We start from the raw sequence: 17548 nt of genomic DNA on the forward strand, positions 1-17548 counted from the left end.
CATGGGCTCTAGAATTTAAGGTTCAACTGTCTCCCTAGTTTCCTTTCTGTGGTATGTGGCTCAGCATTGTTGCTTCAGCCATCTGGAGCTATTTTGTTGTGTTGGCAGCTTTTCTGCTCTCTTTCTGTCATGCTGTGGTTTAGTTTGAATAGGGTTAGTAGGTTGACTTTCCAGTCTTTTTTCCCTAAATGGGTAGGGTTGGACACAGAGCTCTCCAAAACAGAAGACCTTTGCATGAAACAGAGAGAAGGCTCATCAGGGAACAAGGAAAGCACTGGCAATGAGTGCCAGATAGACAGCCTGATTGTACTACACAGCAAAAATGACAAATCCCTGTAGGCAGGCAGAGGAGAGAGAAGTCTGGGAAGAAGTAGGTAGAAACTTTAATTGTAGGGCATATAGGCAGGGGGGAATTTAGCCTCATGTAAAAATTTTAACTCTAGGAGAGTAACTTGTAGTTCAGCAAAGGACAAGCTATTCCTGCAGAGCATTCCCACTTGCCTAAATGCCTGCTGGAGGCAGTGGTTCCCTGTAGTTTCCAGTGGATAAACTGGATAAAATTCCAATACCTTCCAAATATATAATTACATGGACCTCAGTCAAGCTGCTAATCAATCACAGCTAGAGTAAATCAGCCGAATCAATGGGATTTACACAAATGTAGATTCGGTATTCAGTGGTTGAGTAATGTGCCTATTTTATCTAAGACTAGTAATTGGATTAAGACCACTATTTAAATGTTAAAACATATTTAAAAGTATGTCTTTGAATTAATACATCCATGTACAACTGTGACAATTTCACAACAATTTGTGTATGGAATTTTGTCTCCATAGACATCTACATAGTTTATCTTTGCTTGTATTATTTGCTTCCTAATTGAAGCATTGGGTATATTTTGCTGCTTATAATTTGGCAGGTGCAGATTACACACAACATTCTCATACCATTAATTGTGGCTCACTTTTTAAAAAATATATTCTTTGAAAAATGTGAATGCTCTTGAACTAGTTGTACCATGTACAACCAAACAGTAAGGATAGTGAAGTAATTAATGTGCAGAGTATGAGGCCCTTTTACGTGTGCTCTTAAGTGTCATTTGTATTAGGAGAATAATCATGGATCAGCACCAGGAATCAGATTTTTTTTAGTATCTTCCTCTGTTATGTGGCATATATACCTGTGACAAGTGACATTACAGAAGGTCATGTCACTTTTAACTGCTTGCTTTCGAGCGTTCTGATTTCCCTTGTGCTTTTCCTTTGTTTGATTAATATTACTTGATTCCATGCTACATTGTGGACAGTAAAATACAAAGAAGAGGTTTTAAAGCAAATTTAAATAGTTTTCTTCTTTAAACTTTCAGTAAAATCATTTTTTTCTATAAACAGATTTTGTGCCATCCAGTACTTCCAAAATGCTAAGGATGGCTAGCTGTGCTTGTAAAACAAATCCAAAAAAGGTAAATTACCAAAGACTAAAATGTGCTGTTAAAATGTCAGTGTTGGGCCACCCACTGACATATGACAATATTACTTACATATGAATAGAAGCACAGTGTTGAAGAAATTTTGTGTCTTATGTCCAAAAATAGTTTTAGTCAACTGCGTACTAAAATAGTGTTTCCTAAACTAGATGTATTTATTTCTAGTTGACTCCATGAGTCCTGATGAAAATTCAAAAACAGGTTTCTATACCAAGAATCCGATCATCTGTCAAACACGACTTTCCTGAAAAAACAACTTGTTCTGCAGTTTAGGAATACAGCTAACATGGAGAGATAATCTTTACCTTTTCGTTTTAGCTTTTGTCAAAAAAATGAGATAAAATATTGAATAATGTTTGTCTGCCTATTCCAACAATGATTTTCAAAGTGCAAGAACACCAAATCAATGTTCAAGGCAAGCTCGACTTTCATTTGTAATGACTGGTTTGGGAATGGAATACGTTTAGAGATACAAAGACAGAATTATTTTTAATCAACTGCCTCCATATTTTCCCACTCAAATGCTCAATGTTTTTGTGCAGAAAGCATTGTCTTTTTCACAACAGAAAGCAATGTTTTCTGTACAAAAATATTTATTTTTGAGTCCTTCACAAAAATTCCCAAAATGCACAAAAAAATCATCAAAAAACAACAAAAATATCTCACAGCAGGTGGCAATCTTTCCAGCAGAATGTCTTTTTAATTTTATGGTACACATTCTCACCATAGACTAAAAAACAAAAAGTATTGCCTGCCTCTCTTATCATAGTTAGTGTTAATTCCACTTACTGACTTCAAGAACAAGATGAACAGTAATTAAATGGAAATGGGAGCTTCCAAACTCTACCTCGCTTCCTGAGAGAAACAGCATGGAGATGAAAGTGCTGAGCTCAGGCACTTAGAAAGTCTGTAACCCATTTTTGTCAGAATAAGATGCAGCATGCTGAACAAAACTATGATAACCACTGTTTTGTTGAATTGACTTTAAAATGTTAAAAGCAATAGATGTGCTGTTTGTATCTTTTTTATCAATAAGCCTGTCATTCTATGTATGTGTGTATATCCTTTGTTTCATTTAGGAAAAAGAAAGTGGCTTTCCAGAAACATACATCTGATGCCAAATACAGAAATGTTGATGAAAAATAAAAAAGCAATTGTCTCATGATTGCACAAAAGACAAGAATTATCACATTGGTTGTTGACTTTTCAGAAGGGTGTCTACGTGCATTGTCAAATTCTGTGAAATTTCTTCCTTGTGTACAAAGGATCAAATGCAAGATGTGTCCTGATAGGTGAAGATCATAACCTGCCAAGAGTACAGAAAAATCTGCAATGTTTTTAATAAATTTCGGCTCGTCTCTCATGAATAGTTTATTTTATATACCTAGACTAATGACCTAGACTAATTTTTGTTTTTGTTCTGTTAACATATACAGTCGTATTCGTAATACAACAAAGATGAGGAACCTTACCAATCCTGTTTCCATCATTCCCAGTCATTATGCGCTTTCAGGTGGTCAGGACGAATAGGCCTTGGTGTGTTGACTTTACTTGTTCTCCAAAAAGCTGGCTGATATATTTGGAGTTTGTTTCTGAAAAGTGTCAAATCCACCTGAACAAATTTTTACAGAAATCAGGAAAAAAACACGCTGCGGATATGCATTTTTTGCCATAAAATAGAATTTTCCAAGCTCTGTACTAAAGTGATTTGACACATTTTGATTATTTTGATCTTTATATATTTTACTCCTAGCCAACAATATGCTGCCGCCTGTAACTTATTTTGCAATATTTTGGGGAGGGGGGGGGGGGATTTTGGTACCTTTGGAAACAAACTCCACATATATAACTTTCAGTCCAGTTTGTTTGTATGTATGTGTGTGTATATATATATGTATATGTATATATATATACATACATACACACACACACACACACACACACCCCATAGATCCCTTTCGTTGTAAATCCATTCTCCCCAACATAAGAGAGAACTTCCATATTACAACATGATTTTTGTGGCATTGTTTATTCTATGAAGTGCTTGCTGATATATATCAAAAAATCAAGTTATTATATGTATAAATGCTTGTTTCTAACCCCATTTCCCTTTTTGAGGAAGGACCTTCTTGGTAGTGGCCCCTGACTCTGGAATGCTCTCCTCAAGGAAATCAGACAAGCACCCATTCTCTTAATCTTCAGGAAGAAATTAAAAACCTGACTATTTAAACAGGCTTTTGACAATGGTTAAGAATATAAACCATCTTAGCCAGCAGACTTTGAATGGCTGCTAGAACCATAATTCACAATTGTTGGATATCCTGACCATGGGAATTGGCTGGTTCAAGTGGCGTTTATAAGTTTTTAAATTAGTTTTTACTATTGTATTGAGTTATTTTTTGTATTAAGTGATATGTGTTTATTGTCTGTATTATATTTTTTACTGTATTTGTTTTTTTTGTTGTAAGTTGCCCTGAGTCTCTTCAGGAAGAGGGAGTAGGATTATTATTATTATTATTATTATTATTATTATTATTATTTGAGTCCACAGCAGACACTCTGCTGGCTGTTGTATTGGATCACACGTCGGACACTTCCCAAGTGTCTAGGACTGTGTGATGTATCAGCAAATAATGCATGCAGATCCCAGTAAGGTAGCCTTCTGCAGCTGGCAGATGGTAATTTTGTCAGCGCTGATTGTGTTTAAGTGCAGGCCAAGGTCTTTAGGCACTTCATCCAGTGTGCCGATCACCACTGGGACCACCTTGACTGGCTTGTGCCGGTCTTTGCAGTTTGATCTTTAAATCCTCATATACACTGACACTGTTCTTGCCGACAGTTAAAAGGGAGCTGAAGTGGTTCTCCTCAGCCTTCTGTCACCTGGGATTGCAACATCAACAATCCATACTTTGTTTTTTAACATGATCGTGAGGTCAGGAGTATTGTGCTCCAAAACTCTGTCTGAATTCGGAAGTCCCAGAGTTTTTGTTGTTGTTGTTGTTGTTATTAATTCTCTAACAACTGTAAAATAGTCAGTGAGATAGTTTACATATTTTCACCACTGACAAGAAACAAATACTTCAATATGGTAAAAGTAGGACAATGTAATCTTTACTTCTAATCAGGAATCCACTTCATATTACTGCCTCAGAAAGTTGTTGAAAAAATGTTTTTCCATTCCTATGACATATATGAATGTGTGTATATAGACAAACACTTCTCCCTCAATCTTGGATCCATTTGTGAATGGCCATCAAGTGAGGTTGTGATTTGGTCACGTAAGAGTTTCTGTCTCACGGGTTATTATTTTTAACTACCTTACTTATCTTGTTCATAATTGGTACAGAATACGAAAGGAGATTACCAAATTTTATTTCTTGAATTTGAAGCCCGAGGTCAAAAACATAGATTACATATTTTTCTTTTGTGTTTGAAAAAGTGCTAAACTACAGAAAGCTTAATGATTTGGCAGAACAAAACGCTTCTTTGTTGACTCATGATAACTGCTGTGGGCTTTTTTTCTGCAGGTAGTGGAGGACATGCTAGAGGACGAGGAAGAAGAGGATGACAGAGATGACAAGGTAATTATCTTTCCTAGCATTTGGGTACCTGGGGATGGGAGAATTTAGACATGACACTGTTCTTGCCGACAGTTAAAAAGGAGCTGAAGTGTTTTTAGTCCAGAAAATTGAACAGAGCTGTTTATCATCCTAACAATGCCAGTGTGTGTTGTAAGAAGCGATAGAGGACTATAAATCCTTTGCCTTTCTTTTTTTTGTCCAGAGCTGGGTCATTTTTTTTTCTTCCTACTTCGGAACAAAAATAATTCAGCTTGTCTGGAACTTGATAGCTGTTGTGAAGATAAGTGCAGTGACAACTGCTTTTGAAGGACAAAAATTTGTCCTGTCTTGAGTATTACAAATAGGGCTGCAGTTACTTGTGGGAGCAATGCTGTAAAAATAGAAACACCATAGTGTTTGAAGGTGGTCTATTGCCATCTATAATTTTCTGAGAATTACTTGGCAGAAGAATGTTTGGTGTGTGGTGTACTCTGTATGATATTTAAATAATCACAATTCTCAAAGGCCTCTTACAGATGGATTTGGGATTGGTATTGTGTGGCCCAGCATCAACCGAAAAGGTCTACAGTCGCTCTTTCAGCTCTTGTGAGTGTTGCTCAGTTCCTAGGTTGCTGGTCAGGTTGAGGACCGCCACCACAGTAAATAACAGCTAGTTTATACACTATATTGAAGTAAGCAATAGGACTGCAAGGCTGTCCCTAGAGGAGAAAGAAGAGGCACAGAGAGGAAATTAGAATGACCTTGGAAGAGAGAAGCAATGGCATGAGCTGGCAAAGCTGGTTCTGGAAATAAAAGTGCAGCAAGATAAATGCTTTTTGAAAAAGTTTAAAACGAGAGAATTCAGACTGTGAGCTATTAAGATTTTTTTCAAGCACTTCATATTAAATATAGAAAACGTTGACCTTCATAAATGTTCTTGTACTCTTGTTGTAATAAAGCATTGGCTTTTTTGAAGGCAGGAGGGAAAATACATCTTAATTTATGCTCTTGACCTTTATTGCTAGTAGAGATGTACAATTCTAGACCACTGTAAGAATTTGTAGGCAGACAACCAGCAAACATTTGAATTGCCATAAAACTGCTGTGATTAGTCCAGTCCTCCGAACAATTAAAACTCAGGTTTTGAAAGATTTAAATACAAACATTTCTTTATTTTCTCACATGACAGTAAGAGACACAAGCATTAAACCTCTCAATACGCATCTAAATGGTTTTGCTCAAAGCTCCAGTGATGGAATTATATCATCTTAAATTTCCTTTGTACAAAGCCAAGTGTTTTCCTCTTCATTTCTAAGTTTGTGTGTATGTCTGGCACTGGAATGTATGATTTGTTGTGAAGGTCAGTCATGTAGGTCTAGTTAGCTTGTATATTAACTCGAAAACATTTGCTCTCTGATAAATGCAGGTCTGCCTCCTATCTATATTTTCCTACACTTGTCCATATTTATTTAGAATTACAGCTTATTAAGCAGAGGTATCTAGAAGTTTGTATATGCATGGAACTGTTAATAGCTGCAATCTTTCAAATGCGTGCACTTTAGTGTTTCATATGACTTAAATAAAACTCAGCTTGGTAACTACTTGTCTTATTCTGTTGTTGCTAAATAATCAATAAAGTTGACTTTTCCTGTGGAAAATACATGACAAGCAAAACATATTAAGTTACAAATGATACCTATTAACCCAATCTGCATCATTATTTAATATTTGACCATTTGAATCAGATGCTTTCATGCAATGAAATTTTATGCATATTTTCCAAAGCCAAAAAGGTTTGTTGGCATAAATGATGTATGAATGTAGAGCTTTTTCCTTATACAAAAATTATTTGAACTGAAAATTTATAATTAATTCTTATTTAATTTTAATATGCGTCATTGTATATATATGGCATGATATAGTTCAATGGAAAGAATTTATACAGGATTATTTTGCCAAGCAGGCAAGCATTCATGAACGAGATGTTGTATTTTTTTGGATGTGAACATGCACAGAATTTTAAAATGGATTTTTAAATTGAATATGTAAAATGAGTTTTAATTCTCTCTACCTCAAACTGAAGAGTATTCATATGGATAGTTCAGGTCTTCTAAGTGTGTGCATAATACAGTTTTGAGAGAAAACAAATATAAATTCTGCAGTGCTGATTGATGCTGACCTCTAGCTCTCATTACTTTTCTGTTTTCTCATTTGGTAAAATAGCAAAGTAAGGTCAGCAGGTCCTCTTATAGAATAAAAGTCAAAAGATTAATAAATGTGCCAAAGCCTCACTTTAATTGAAGCTGAAGCATATGTTGCAAGCATATAAAATATGTCCCAGATGTTTGACCATGCCATGTAACTTAGTTTTCCCCGATTACCACAAGGCAACTATTAGTCCAGTAACCTTTGGACTTGGGGGTAAATGGGGTATTACATGGCAGACAACTAAAGCACCTGTTTTCCATTCAATAAAGATCTCTGGCAGGCTTTACTTAAGCTGCTCCATATGTTTTCACTTAGCAGATTGTTGGGTGATTATGAAAAGTGTCTGTCTTCAGAACTGGTGTAGATATTAGCCACTTACTCACAATGAATGGATAACTTATTGACTACTTCTGCAAAGTCTGTGTGGGCACTCGCTAAAGTATTGTGGACAGGTTTTCATTCTTCACAGATTCTCCCCCTCAAAAAACTTTCAGGTTCATACACAGAAGAATGAATAATCCTCTAATATCTTTCTATTAATGCTCCCATCTATTACTGTCGGTGTTGTTGTTATTTTTATTGTTAACTGCCATCAAGTCAACTTTGACTTATGGCGACCTCCAGATCACCTTATCACCCACAGCCCTGCACAGTTCAAGTCTAGGAGTGAGTCTAGATTTTCTTTATTCTCATAAAATATCGGTCTAATTAAGTCTTGCTCACTGAGAAGTCTGTTACATAGTTCAGACTTGCCTCTTGGCTTTCATCAATGTATGCACCTTGCAGTATGTATTTTCAAGATTTTTTTTCAGCTGAAATCATGAAGCTAAATGGATTTAAAATATATAGGTTACTTGTTTGCCGCTACCCTATTATTAATTCACCCTATATTGGGGAAAGATTTAGATGAGGAACTCAAATCAACATTCAGAATTAATCAAGTCTGACAAAGTTGCAAAATTCAGTTTTTAAAAGATGATGGTTGGTATGTTTTTGCTGCTTGTTCTGCAAACTGCTCTTCTAGCTACGCTGAGATTTGTGGTTAGTTAATATATGAAAAGTGATGTTAGGGGTTTCAGATCTTTTCATTTAAATAGGTATGTCTGCCATATTGTTGGCTGAAAATTGTCAAAGCAGTTGCTTTGTATGGAGAGGACTATCGCAAAGTTGATGATTGTAGGAAACTGCTGACCTCATTTCTTCCCTTTGTAGACATTTTTACTTAAAAAGGAGAGGAAAATTATATTCCTTCCCTGTGTTCTCTGCCACTATAATATTGCAGTGTTTCTTACTATGACTCATATCCACTGTCACCAGTACTTCAAAAATATTCCCGTAGCCTTGTACCTTAAGCATGAGATGACACCACTCTGAATCCAGAGTGTTCATGGAAACTTACTTTACTATTGTACAGAATGTAAGTTGGTTCTTGACACTAAAATAAATATTTGGAAACAGCCTGAAACTTCAAGAAAGAGAATTCTTCTGTTTTAACCTCATAACAACTTCTGTCATGTAGTCCAAATTCCTCAAATTCACCCTAGAAAATGTAATATTTATTCCCAAGAATTATCTCTTGCCCTAGCCTATCTCATCATCTCTCAGTCCTAAGAAGAAACATTTCTAGCCAATCGAAAATTAAAGTCTTTCATACAAATCAGAATAGGTTTACCTGGTCAAGCCCCATCTAGGTATTTAAAATGATTCCTCTCTGCTGTCACTAAGCAACCATTAATACACAGACTTGCAACTTTACAATAACACACAACATAAACATAAATTAATGCCTATAGCATTTATCAGTTACTAGGGTTCATGACTTGGTAGAGAGGAGAAGATCAGCAATTTTAGAGAGTAAAAGAAAACAAAGGAACTGTTTGGTTTTTGTACTCTGTTGGTCAAAAGAACTCACTTTTGTAATTTTGGCTTTCCCAAGACATGCTTGAAGTAGTGCTAATTATACTTAAAAGGCAATCAACAAATAACGAGGCATGTGTCTTCACAAATTTTACTACAGTATTTCTAGGGACTGTCATTCTTTTTTTTAAAGCTGCCTTTCCTGTTAAATGTAAAATTAGCCACATTAACATTTTCTTTAAAGTGTTAATAATTGGAAAGCATTCTAAGCATCACTTGCAAAAGCAGTCTTAATCCATCATCATGCAGCAAGCATTTCTGATCTCACATCAGGGCAATTGACATCAAAAGCAGCACTGTATGGTTCTGAATTAAATTGCGGTAACCATTCTGAGTTCGGCATTGAGAAGATCACATTTGGACTTGTGTTAGTCTCTTTGGGACTAAGGGTTTGCAAACTATTGAATAAATTAGTCTCATTCATGCAAGTGGGTTTTTCGTTCCTTTTCAGAATAGTGTAGATAACAGTAATCCTTGTATTAGGTAATCCAAATATAATAGAAGCCATGATGAAGGCAATGTTTCTACTTTATTAACTGTGCAGGAGAAGGTTAGGTATTTTAAAAAGATTTTTCTCATGATAATTAAAATCCCTCTCAATGAATACATATTTCAGCCATGTGAAAGGGGGCACATGATTATTCACACAAAATATAACAATACAAAATATACATTTCACTGTGTATTTCTGTATCTAGGATTATTTTATGTATATTAGGTTAAAACTATTATTAATTGTACCTCTAAATTGAGACAAGATATTTTAAAGCAACGCATTTGAAATAGTAAAGGGAATATTAGGGGAAAAGGTTGTCAGACCAATCTTCTGTTCATCACTACTCGCTATGTACCTTCTTGATTATAGGAGCATTACTTCAACAAATGTCTAGCATTGGATGGCAGAGTGTGTAGTGTTGGGAGTGTAGGGAATAATCACATCCTTCTGGTTGAGGTGACAGAATTGTTTCCTCAACGAAGTGAAATACACCTCCATTGTCAATAGCTAATTATCTGAAACAATGATATCTAAGAGTTGCCTCATCTACCAGCCATGAACTCTGACTTTATGAAAGGCAACAAGAGAGTCCAAGGAAGATTCCTTGGAAGTGTGATTAATACATTCCACAATATATTTTTAATCATTTGTGTTTTGAAAAATAATGATTTAAACACCAAATACTTCCCTACTTTGACAAACTGCCATCGGCTGTGTTTGTATGTTATGCTAATAAAAGGTTTAGGGCTAAATTATATTGTTAATCCAAACTACAGTAGGTTGAAGGAACTGGGCATGTCCAGCTTGATGAAGACAAGACTGAGGTCACATGACCATACTCTTTAAATATCACAAGGGTTGCCACAAAGAGGAAGGTGCAGACTTATTCCGTGCTGCTTCAGAAGGTAGGTCTAGTGATTTTAAGTAACATCTTGAGAGTGAGAGCTATTCAGCAATGGAACAAATTGCCTAGAAAGGTGGTGGAGTCTCCTTCTCTAGACATCTCCAAAAAGCATCTGGACAGCTACCAGCTGGGATGTTCTAGCTGGAGATCCTGCGTTGAGCAAGGGGTCCTAATGGACTTCTTCCAACTTCTGTGAGCTCCCTGCCCCACACTACCAGCTGTAGCTTTCTTAATTAAAGAATGATGGGTTTTGTAAATAATAAATTATTTAGGAAAATGGATGGGGAAAATTGCTTGACATTATCTTGACCCCTAACCTAGTGGTTCTCAACCTGTGGGTCCCCAGATGTTTTGGCCTTCAACTCCCAGAAATCCTAACATCTGGTAAACTGGCTGGGATTTCTGGGAGTTGTAGACCAAAACACGTGAGGACGCACAGGTTGAGAACCACTGCCCTAACCAGAGCCGTCTAGATAGAGGATAACGGGAAGTCTTGCAATTCAGCCTTAATATTAAAAATGTCATGGATGTGGCTAATGTGGCTACATTAGTATATTTTAACGAATGAGATTTGTACACACATATGTAAGTCACAGTGATTTCTGGCATGTGTGTTTCTATTCTCCACCTTTTGTCCTTCATATTCAAACAACAGTTTTGATTCCATGTTTTCCCAAGCCATAACTCGTTAACACCGTGTCCATTTATATAAGCCATTCCCACCTCAGGAGCCCAAAACCCCCAGCATTTTAGGTGCCACATGCAGATGCCATTGAAGAAAAGGAACAAATCTGTGTTTTTGTTGCACTGGATACCAGAATACACTATTAGATTTTGGTTTGTGGAAGTAACTTTTTTAAAATAAAAAATATTTTCAAATAGAGAAAGCCAATATTTATTTAGATATATAATTGGTAATGGAACAAAGCAAGACAATTTTAGTTTACCATTTAATAATTTAATAATAAGGGATGTCTTTATTAGCAATTGCTGTCAATTTGATCAGAAATATGAATATTTTCAGTATAGGCAAGATGTTGTAATAAGCCAACAAACAGCTATAATTATTAGATAGTGTAGTGCTGTCTGTTGACTGTTTAAATAACCACTCTGGAAATTAGATTTGCTTATTGGAATGTTTAGTGCCTGCGGTAACTTAACAAGTGAGTTTTCACTGACTTCATATCAAAACCTGATCTTTGTCTCTGACTCCTTGAATTTCCTACACTGGCGATTCTTTCTATATTTCAATGTGCTCTATCAGAGGAAAATGTGTTGCCGTTTGTACCATATTTTACTAAATCAGATCAGACTGGTGCACAGTTATGTCAGTGAAAATCTAATATTAGACTCCCTTATCTCTAGATTACACATGGGAAAATGAACTTGCATTAGTGATTGATTAATTTGATTGTATAGATAGGTTATTTGTAAAGTAATTGGGCTCAGAGATATAATCTGATTGTTTCTTCCAAACCCCCACATCATTGGTATCTTGTCTGAAATAGTTAAATGTTTCCTCTTTTTCACTTCGCCCATTTTTTTAGATAGCAGTGTCCAGAAGGTAGAAAAATGTACAATTGCTTTTCATCTCAAGGATAATGATTTTCACAACACATGGACTTCATTTCAGTTAGAATCACTTTAAAGGTATTGAAAAATGAGGAAGACACAATAAAAACTCCATTTAATCCATTTCCAAATATTGTTAATTCCTCTTTCGCTTTCATAATTCCTAAACTAAATCTTGTAATTAATCAGAAGAACAATATGCTTTTTTAAAAAAAACCTTTAAAATGCTTTTATTTGTACTTGCAGGCCACTTTATTTATTATTTTTGTGCATTTTAATTTTTTTATTTAAAGCATTTGTCTGTCAAATCTTGGACCTAAGGTGATGTGCCACAGAGAGAAACGGTAAGCAAAATAAAGGCATGGTAAAACCTACAAACTATTGCAACACTTCTAGTAACAGTTCACAGCTTGTGGCTAAAGTGAGAGGATGCACAGTATTTCTTTACAGTGTGTATTCTCATCAGCAGTCATATTTGCAATAGCGCTCCATACTCCTCATGGTTATGGGGTCAGTAAGTGGAGGGGGAAAAGTGACTTCTGTTTCCTTGGTTCACAATTCAACAGTAATGTGCAAAACTGGATTTCATTGACGTTCCCAGCAGTGAATTTATTGCCCTTTGGAATAGTTTGAAATCCCTGCCTTGTGATATCAAGTTTCCTGGTGCATAATATTCCCTTCTTCAGTAAAAATAAGCAATATTCTACCTTGGGTTTTTCTCCAGATGAGATTTGAAACTGAGATGGAGAAGAACTCCTTGCTCCTTCCCACTCATGCATTCAGTGTGCATGTATGTGTGAATGGGGAATTCTAGCTGTCCTTGTATCTTGCCTATCTCCTCCTTCTGAAATGCTATCAGAATTTTTTTTAACTTACTTTTCTCTGGTACCAAAAAGCTGCAGCACAAGAGCTGGATGCAGAGGAATTACAAGTTAATTTAGTACCACTGGAGAAGGGGAAGAACATGCATTGTTTAGTGTAGATATGGGAAGGCCTGGGAAAAAAAACAGACAAAAATGGGAAAAAAACAAGTTTTTTTCCTGTTTTTTTTTCAAATTGGGAAGAAGTATGTAGAAACAAAAAGTTTCAGAAATCTTTCATTAAGGTCTTCATGTTATATAGTTTGAATACCTTGTCACAGAAATATTATTTATCATGGGAAAATAACATATTCTACAAACTTTTCTATTTTTCTGGGGGGGAAACGGAAAAAACTGGGGTTTTCCCCTCCATTTTCCAAGTCTTCCCTTCTCAAGCCTGGTGTTGCTCATGAGTGTTGATCCCTGTGAATAGAGGAGCTAGGCAAATCTGAGTAGAGCCAGCCAGTTGCAGTTCCTGAAATGCTATGAGAGGCAGACTAAGCATGGGGTGGAAGTGGAAGTGGGGAAGACTATAAAACTGGAGGCTTGACTGTAAATCACTCAGGGTCAGTAAGAAATAGTGGAGAGGACAAATTCAAAATAGAGATAGGAATGTGGCAGATAGGAACAGATGAGATAGGTCGACTTATAAATAGAAAAAATGAAAAGATCTGAACACAGGATTTGGTTTGATGGGTACTAATATATGGAACAGGTTCAGGGAGAGTGTTGTTTTGTTTTAAACTGAGATATTACACAATACTGTACAGTTGGCCCACCATTTTAATGAATTTGATTATGAGAGGGTTATTTGCTACCTTAGGGACTGTAAGCCTTGCAAAACTGAGGAAGACCACAAATGCATTATGAGGCTTGTGAATTCCTATTAAAGTGGCATAAAGCAGCATCAGAGGCAGTAAGTGTGGGTGGAAAGGGGAGAGGTCAACACATGTACTTGTCCATTTTTAGTTTCACTTTGGACCCCAAGAACCAGCAACGGATTTTAAAGGTAAAATAAGGAATAGGAGCCAAAAAGGGTCGGAACATGGGCCAACCTGGATAGAGGCTTCATCACAGCGCCATTCCACACCAAGTCTGGGAAGTTCATATACACAAGTCCTGACAGAGTGTTTTCTCTGGGTGATAGAGATAATTTTTTTTTCTTAGAGATATCAACATAGAAAGAGTCAAATTATGGCAATACTTCACTTTCTATTTTACAGTGCCTTTTTCTATTTGCCACTCAGCATTGTCAGAGTTCCTCCAGGGAAATCCTAATTCATATTCTGCTGCTTCCTTTGCTGAGCTAACATTGTTTGATTATTTTTAACACACCTACATAATGTGTCTCCATGGAAAGATGGATAGATAGATATAAAAATACAGTTGGATGTTCTGATTCTTTCAGAAACCCTTTCTGACAAATATAGAGAGAGTGGCAATCATGTAGCTGAAATATCAGTGCTCCTGCATATTTAGAGGAGTTTCTATGGTAGTAGGCTCCATTTGTTAATCTTTTCAAGGGTTTCTCTGTATAAGTGATTTTTCCCTTTTAATCTGGAGACATCCCCCACAAGTACATATCTTCCTGCTTTTGCCCTGTAGAAAGAAATTCGAACTGCGATTTCATATGCTAAATTACCTGTACTAAAAACTATAATTTGCAATATTAAGTCATCACTGTCATCGTTTTAGAGTTCTTTCCTCTTAAATCACCAAGCCCTAATTACTTTTTTATTATTAAAATGTTCATAGTGGCAATGAAGCAAGCTGAAAGTGTTAGTAACAATAAAGTATTTATTCCATACCTGCTTACCTATTCCAAACAAGTTATTCCTTCAGGGTTTTTTTTGCATTGAAAGCCTCAAACTTCAATTATAAGTGTTTTCCCCCCTTTTGTTCTCCACTTTTTGAGATTGTATTCAAAAATAATGATCCATGAAGGAGGGCATTGCTTAGAGATTATAGTTAGAAGATAATGCAGTTAGTGCAAATGTTTAATTAAGAAATAGAAAATACTATCATATATAAAGTTTAGAGTTCCCTGTGTCTTTTCTGTTTCATTTTGTTTGATGTCAATGCTGTATCTTTTAAAATTAATACAAGTTCCTTCTGGAAACAATAATTGTCTAAAATGTCAGATAAAATAGGAGACAAAGGAAGAAGTGGAGGAGAAGGAAGGGAAGGAGATAATTAGCAAACAGAGCGTGTGGCCGAATACTATAACATATTCCTAACATGTTTTGTAAATATCAAATTACAAGTATGGCACAAGGTAGTAGCCAATTTCCCAGTAGTAAGGCTCCTTTTTGTTTGGGTAGTAAGGTTGAATACCCTTTATCCGAAAATCCAGTATAGTCCAAAATTGTCCAATTGAGTGGCTAGATATCTCTAAGATACCTCGTTATGTATGTACAACTCTTCCAAAATCCCAAAAATTCTGAAATCCAAAACACATCTGTTCCCAATTATTTTGGATAAGTGATGCTCAACCTGTGCTAAGTCTTCCAGGTCAGCTTAGATGGGTCTCCCTGAGTACACAGATACCACATCTTTCTCTTTCATGCCAGGTTCTTGACTATTATAGAAATGCTAGTTATGACACCAGATATTTATAAGACAATTCTTGCATCTAATGTGATAAAACACCTAGTGTTCATACTCTTCAATGTTAAATAAAATTGACCTGTCTAAATATGAAGGTTGGATCTGCTTCCTACTGACATCTCTTCCTATCACATCTAATCTCCAGATAGAAGCAGTGCTGCAATGGCTAAAGGCCCAGCCCTTTGCCTTTCCTACATTGGACATAACTAAAACACACACAACAGTAGGTAAAACAGTTTTTTTATATGTGACTAGAAAATTAGTATCTGATCCATAAAAGAATTGTGGTCCATATGTTTGCCACAGAACTATTTTAATTGGCATTCTCTTTGTTATACGTGTTTTTTCTAATTTTAAAAAATCCTTTGAAACATATATTGCATATTTCTCTTCTCCACACATACATCTTTCACCTCCTTTTGCATTAAGCATACTGCTTTCACATTTTTTATCTTCTTCCTTATCCAGAGAGGATGAGCCCCAGCAGTTTTAGTCTACTAAGAGTACATTTATAGCAACACAAGAGGAAAAGAGGGGACACTTTCCTGTTTCTCTTTCATTCTGCAAAAAATATATATCTTGTAACAAAGAGTGCAGTTCCTTTTCCCTGTAGTGTGAAGAGATTTCAGACAAAACACTTAACCTGCATCCAATCAGGATTTGCTGCCTTCGGTTGCCAAGGGAACTTCCTTATATTCCCATCATTTTAGCATAACACAATGAAGGCATTTTTATAGTTATTTACAGTGACTGGTGGAAAAGCTTTGCACATTAGTGACTTTTTACAGTAAGTTCTCTAGTGTTTTTGATGAGGCTTTCTAGGGAGTCTCCATCATTCCTTAGAAAATGTAAGAGTAAAGTAAAATCTGCATTGCATAGAAATAATGGTGAAATATATACTCAGCTTGTGCATAAGAATTATTACCCATTGTCCAGGACATACAACAGAATCCAGTATTCACAGTGCATCTGGTCACAGTTTTGTTTGTAAATCCACCATGACGTATTTTTATATTATAATGAACTCAGTGAATCTTCTCTTCTATTTGGGATGGGGACAACCAAAAAGGAAAAGTAAAGAATTTGTATTTAAGATGAGCACACGTAGAATCAGACTGGAAGTCAATAATATTTGAATTATACAGGTGATCTTGAGGGGAAATCTGGATGGAAAGATTTCCACGGTACAGTGGGTGTGTATGTATAGTAACTCCTCCACTCTCTCTGGGGCTAGGGGCACAAGGCACTGATGAAAGTGAAAAAAGTAAGAAAATTGATGGTTTTTTCTGAGAGAATATTTAACTGGGAATTTCTAGTTCTTCTAATATGACTGAATAGTCATTCTGACTTGAAGCTGACCATAGAATTGCATTAGAAGTCCTGAGGATGTGTAGAGGTCTTCCCTTTAGATATTTCTGGGTCCTCCAGCATGACTAAAGTTAGTTGATAATGGAGTCACACAGGAGTACCTAGATATTCCTAAAGAGAGCATTTTAAACCAAATCTGTAAAAGTTAAAACCAAAAATGTGGCAGAATGACTTTATTGTGTTTGTCTTCCTTAACATTACTTGGTAAGTTTGAAAGAATCATTATATAATTTCATACCTGTCCTTGTTAATACTGGTCATTTTGTTCTGGTTCATAGTGAGAGAGAAAGCAGCTTCCTTTATGTGAGTGATCCCCAGTGAAAAGCACATGTTCACATGCATACAAGCTACATTAATGCTTTCACTTATCCTTTTTCTTGATGCCTGTAGTCTAAAGTTTGAAGACACATATCACTGCAGCATGCCACTGAGGTCGATATGCATGATGTAGCTCAGGTAATGGCTACATCAGGTAATGGCCCATGCCTGATGTAGCTACTCCAAAATGTCATAGTTAAGAGGGGAGAAGAGCATTACAATAAATAACATTGCTGCTTGTATGAATGAACA

The 17548-nt window shown here is 36.0% G+C and overlaps 1 protein-coding gene across 4 annotated transcripts in view; it reads left to right on the top strand.

Moving 5' to 3' along the window:
- The window catches only part of MCTP1 (multiple C2 and transmembrane domain containing 1), a 232711-nt gene that overhangs the window by 196868 nt on the left and 18295 nt on the right, over positions 1 to 17548 (top strand). For 3 of the 4 annotated variants that reach the window (XM_060761792.2, XM_060761793.2, XM_060761794.2), the window contains one exon: positions 5014 to 5067. In XM_060761792.2, the coding sequence (XP_060617775.2) occupies positions 5014 to 5067 (54 nt within the window). Of the gene's footprint in view, positions 1 to 5013; positions 5068 to 15755; positions 15834 to 17548 lie in introns of all 4 variants that reach the window. The other variant, XM_067464541.1, reaches the window with a different exon arrangement.

The sequence above is a fragment of the Anolis sagrei genome, chromosome 2, assembly GCF_037176765.1.
Source record: "Anolis sagrei isolate rAnoSag1 chromosome 2, rAnoSag1.mat, whole genome shotgun sequence".
NCBI lineage: Eukaryota > Metazoa > Chordata > Lepidosauria > Squamata > Dactyloidae > Anolis > Anolis sagrei.